Source organism: Nicotiana attenuata, chromosome 11 (genome assembly GCF_001879085.1).
Source record: "Nicotiana attenuata strain UT chromosome 11, NIATTr2, whole genome shotgun sequence".
Taxonomy (NCBI): Eukaryota; Viridiplantae; Streptophyta; class Magnoliopsida; order Solanales; family Solanaceae; genus Nicotiana; species Nicotiana attenuata.
Genome location: NC_031999.1, coordinates 56655691 through 56659437, shown reverse-complemented (window position 1 = coordinate 56659437; position 3747 = coordinate 56655691). Strand labels below are relative to the sequence as shown.

At 34.4% G+C, this 3747-nt stretch overlaps 1 protein-coding gene across 1 annotated transcript; it reads right to left on the bottom strand.

Moving 5' to 3' along the window:
* LOC109234598 (berberine bridge enzyme-like 22) lies at positions 627-2610 on the bottom strand. The gene has a single exon (XM_019400648.1). It carries the CDS (start codon positions 2474-2476, stop codon positions 875-877), a length of 1602 nt encoding a protein of 533 aa, XP_019256193.1. The 5' UTR covers positions 2477-2610; the 3' UTR covers positions 627-874.

Here is a 3747-nt window from a genome sequence, read left to right as displayed (position 1 = left end):
ATAATACTTCTGTTTCATTCAAAATCTCGAATGTGTATCCCTTCTGATATAGAATACGAGTCAGTAAGTGCATCTCTGCATGCACCAAAGTTTTGTGCTATTTGTACATCATGTCCCTTTACAATTTAAAATTTAAGAAAATGACCTTTTTAGATCTCTTATGTATAAAAATTAATCTCCCATATGTTAAAAAAAGGTAAGGTCATAAAACTAAAAATAAATTTGTAAAGAGCCACAAAATCAATTGACTCGTTCTGCCAAAGATTGGAGTCGAAGCTAGGATTAATGTGTAAAAATCTTGGCTAACGGCCGGTAGCCCAAACTTGTAAGTGTGTTATATGTACTTCTGTCGCTTTTTTTTTTTTTTTTGCATATTAATAATGTTCTTTTCAGAATTTCACGCGTTACTTTGGGTCCAGGCTTCTGCCAAAAATCTCGAACGTGCATCTCTTCTGATGCACTTCAGTCAAAGATTATAGGCGGAGCTAGGGTTAAAATTTATAAGTTTTGAATTTACAATGGAATACATAGCTCGTTTTCGTTAATGAGTTCGTCATTAAATATTTATGTATACTTAATGGATTTCTTAATACAGATAAAATGTCTAAGCAAAATTAAAAGAACAATAGAGCAACATAAACTCAAGATTTATTTTAATCCAGAAAAGGACATTCAATATATATTTGTTCTGCAAAGCTGTAATAAAGTTGACAAAAGGATACATTTATAGAACATGTACCAAAATTGTCTCCATTATTTTTTTATTCTAGAATAGTAGTCTTTGTAAAACTTCTAAGTTCAAACAACCAACTTGGATTATTATTTTTCAGTTGACTAACATACACATAAAACCATGCATGCACTCTGGTCCTCTTCAGCTATAATAAATCCGATAAGGTGGGATACTTTGTTCATTTCTGAAAAAATTGCTGGGATCCACCTTATTCTTTATTTTGGCCAATCTCTCAAAGTTGCCATTGAAATACTTTTCACCCCAGATTTTGGCCTTGGTATAGCTGTAGTCCTCTTCATTAGTTCCAAAATCAAGGTCCCTGTAATTCAAATAAGCAGTTCTTGGAGATTTTGCAACATATGGCTCCATTTCCTTGTAAAGTTTCCTAATCCATGCTATCTTCTTGCTTGATACACTCTCACTATTGTCACCCCAGTTGACCAAGTACTGAATATTATACAAATTACCCTTTCTATGTGGGAATGGAATTTCAGACTCTGAAATTTCATCAAATTTTCCACCTAATGGCTCCAAAATTATCTGGGGTCTTTCTTTTTCCAAAAACAGTCTTTCTACTATTTTCCAACCATTTTCAGGAATTGGACTCTTCACAAAATCAGATGTCCCTTTGTTATAGTTTTTCTGTGTTGGAATTGTCTTATCTAACAAAACTTCAAGTGATTCATTTGGTTTCCTGAAAAAGAAATACAGAACTGATCCGATCCAGGGAACTTCATAGCATTCTTTCTTTGAATCAACAGGCTCTTGGAAGCAATCTTTTTTCTCCAAATCAAACTCAGGGAATTTTTCTTTAAGCAATGGAATTAACTCATCAACTGGTCCAACATATAGTGCTTGAAAATAGAATTCCAAAAACTTTTCATCATTATTTTCCGCTTTACCATTTTGAATAATAGCTCTGATGAACAAATCTTCAGGTAGCTGATGTGATATATTTTGCCATTTTTGGAGGAGATTTTTGTTACCCTCTAACTTCCTACGAATTGTAAAAACAGTAAGCTTTTCAGGAACAGGAACCAATTTAAGTTTCCATGCAAGAATGACACCAAAACTAGCTCCTCCACCTCCTCGTATTGCCCAAAACAAATCCTCTTTCATTTTCTCTCTGTCAAGGATTTTTCCATGGACATCTATTACACGAGCGTCTACAACATTATCGGCTGCTAGGCCAAACTTTCTCATTAGAGCGCCGAGGCCACCACCACTGATAATGCCACCAGTGCCAATACTGAAGCAGACTCCTCCTGGAAATCCATGCACTTTACTTTTATTGGCAATTGCATAGTAAAGCTGGCCAAGGGTCGCCCCTGCTTGAACCCAAACGGTTTCGTCCTTGAGATTAATCTTGATTTTGTTAAGATTGCTTAAATCAAGCATAACAAATGGGGATTCAGAACGATAAGATATGCCTTCGTAGTCGTGGCCACCACTTTTTATTTTGATTTGCAAGCCTAGTTTTTTACCACAAAGGATAACAGGCTTGACTTCTGATTCTTTCTTAGGGGAGACAATGAAAAGGGGATGTGAAGAATTCAACCATCTGGGGTTCTTTTGAGCGTATTCCAGGATAGATGAATAAGTTGTAGTGTTTGGGGTGTAAATGTTTTTGGTAATATTGTTTTTTGAGTATTTGGAAACACAGTGGACAAAGTCTTGTTGGGAGGAACATTTTGCCAAAAATAATGAAAAAATTAAAAGAGAGAGAAATTGAAGTCTGTCCATTTCATGCAAGAGATTGCTATCTAAAAGAATTAGAGGACTTTCTAATGCGAGAATGACAAAGAATGAGCTATATCATGCTTTGAGGGGAAAGAAGATGAATTTGCTTATGAGTACCGTTTCAAATAATCCACATTTATACAGATGAATTTGGTGTATTTGAATTACGGAAAAAAAAGAAATTAAACGTATTTGAATGCGTATTAATTTCCGGATTTATTCAACAGTTGGACTTTGACCCAAAGCATATTAAAATACAAAAATCTAAATCCGGGTTTTCAGTTGGCAAGATTTTGTATTTCCATAAAAATATACTTTGATGTGGTATCCAGTAGTTAATATTGGCGATTGGAAGTTTCTTCGACTTGGACTTTTAAAACATAAATTGACTTTGCTGATGTCATTGAAGTATAATAGAGGGAAAAATATATCGAATGGCTATCAATGGTTCATCGTTGGCTTTTCCACATTCTTGGTCGTATATTACTACTACTCTATAATAATTGCACGGCCAGCTCAAGATCTCAAATTAATTCTATTTATTACTACCATTAATTAGGCGTTTGCAACCTACGCATAAACAAAACATTTTTACAAACGTCCAACAAAAAGAGAGAAGCAAGCTTAATCTCTCAAATTAATTATGTTTCTTGTGACTATTAATTAGGGTGACCGCTTTAAATCCTAAATTAATTGTTTTTAAGTATTAATACCATTAACTAGTACTATTAATAAGATGCTCTCAAAGTTAATTCTTTCCGTCAGATACTTACTCTAACTATTTAATTATTTTTAGGAACATTAGGTCTAGCATATATCTATTTGATTTATATACTAGTAGTCCTTTTCCAAGCATTTCGGTAGAAACTGTTTCATTTCGTAAGTTTGGGAGAAATTAAAAAATAGCCAGATTTACAAGTGGTCGTTCAAAAATAGCCCAATTTCAAAAGTAATCGAAATTTAGCCACTTTTCATGTAAAGATAAATCTGAACGAAAACACTGTTCAAAACCCGAAAAATACGCCAGTATATTATGCTGGAGTTCCAGCATAAGTATACTTGAACTCCAACATATTATACTGGAGTTCCAGGATAAGTATGCTGGAACTCCAGCATAATACGCTGCAAGTTCCTACACAGGTGCACCGAACTCCAGTATATTATGCTGGACCGGTCTCTGTTGCAGCAAAATAGTAGCTATTTTTCATTGACTTGGTAAACGCTGGCTATTTTTGAATGACCAGTCCGAAAACTGGCTAGACCGTGCTATTTTT

Bases quoted from the DNA above. Each gene is read 5' to 3' on its own strand.
- LOC109234598 (XM_019400648.1), bottom strand. From the start codon at position 2,476: ATGGACAGACTTCAATTTCTCTCTCTTTTAATTTTTTCATTATTTTTG.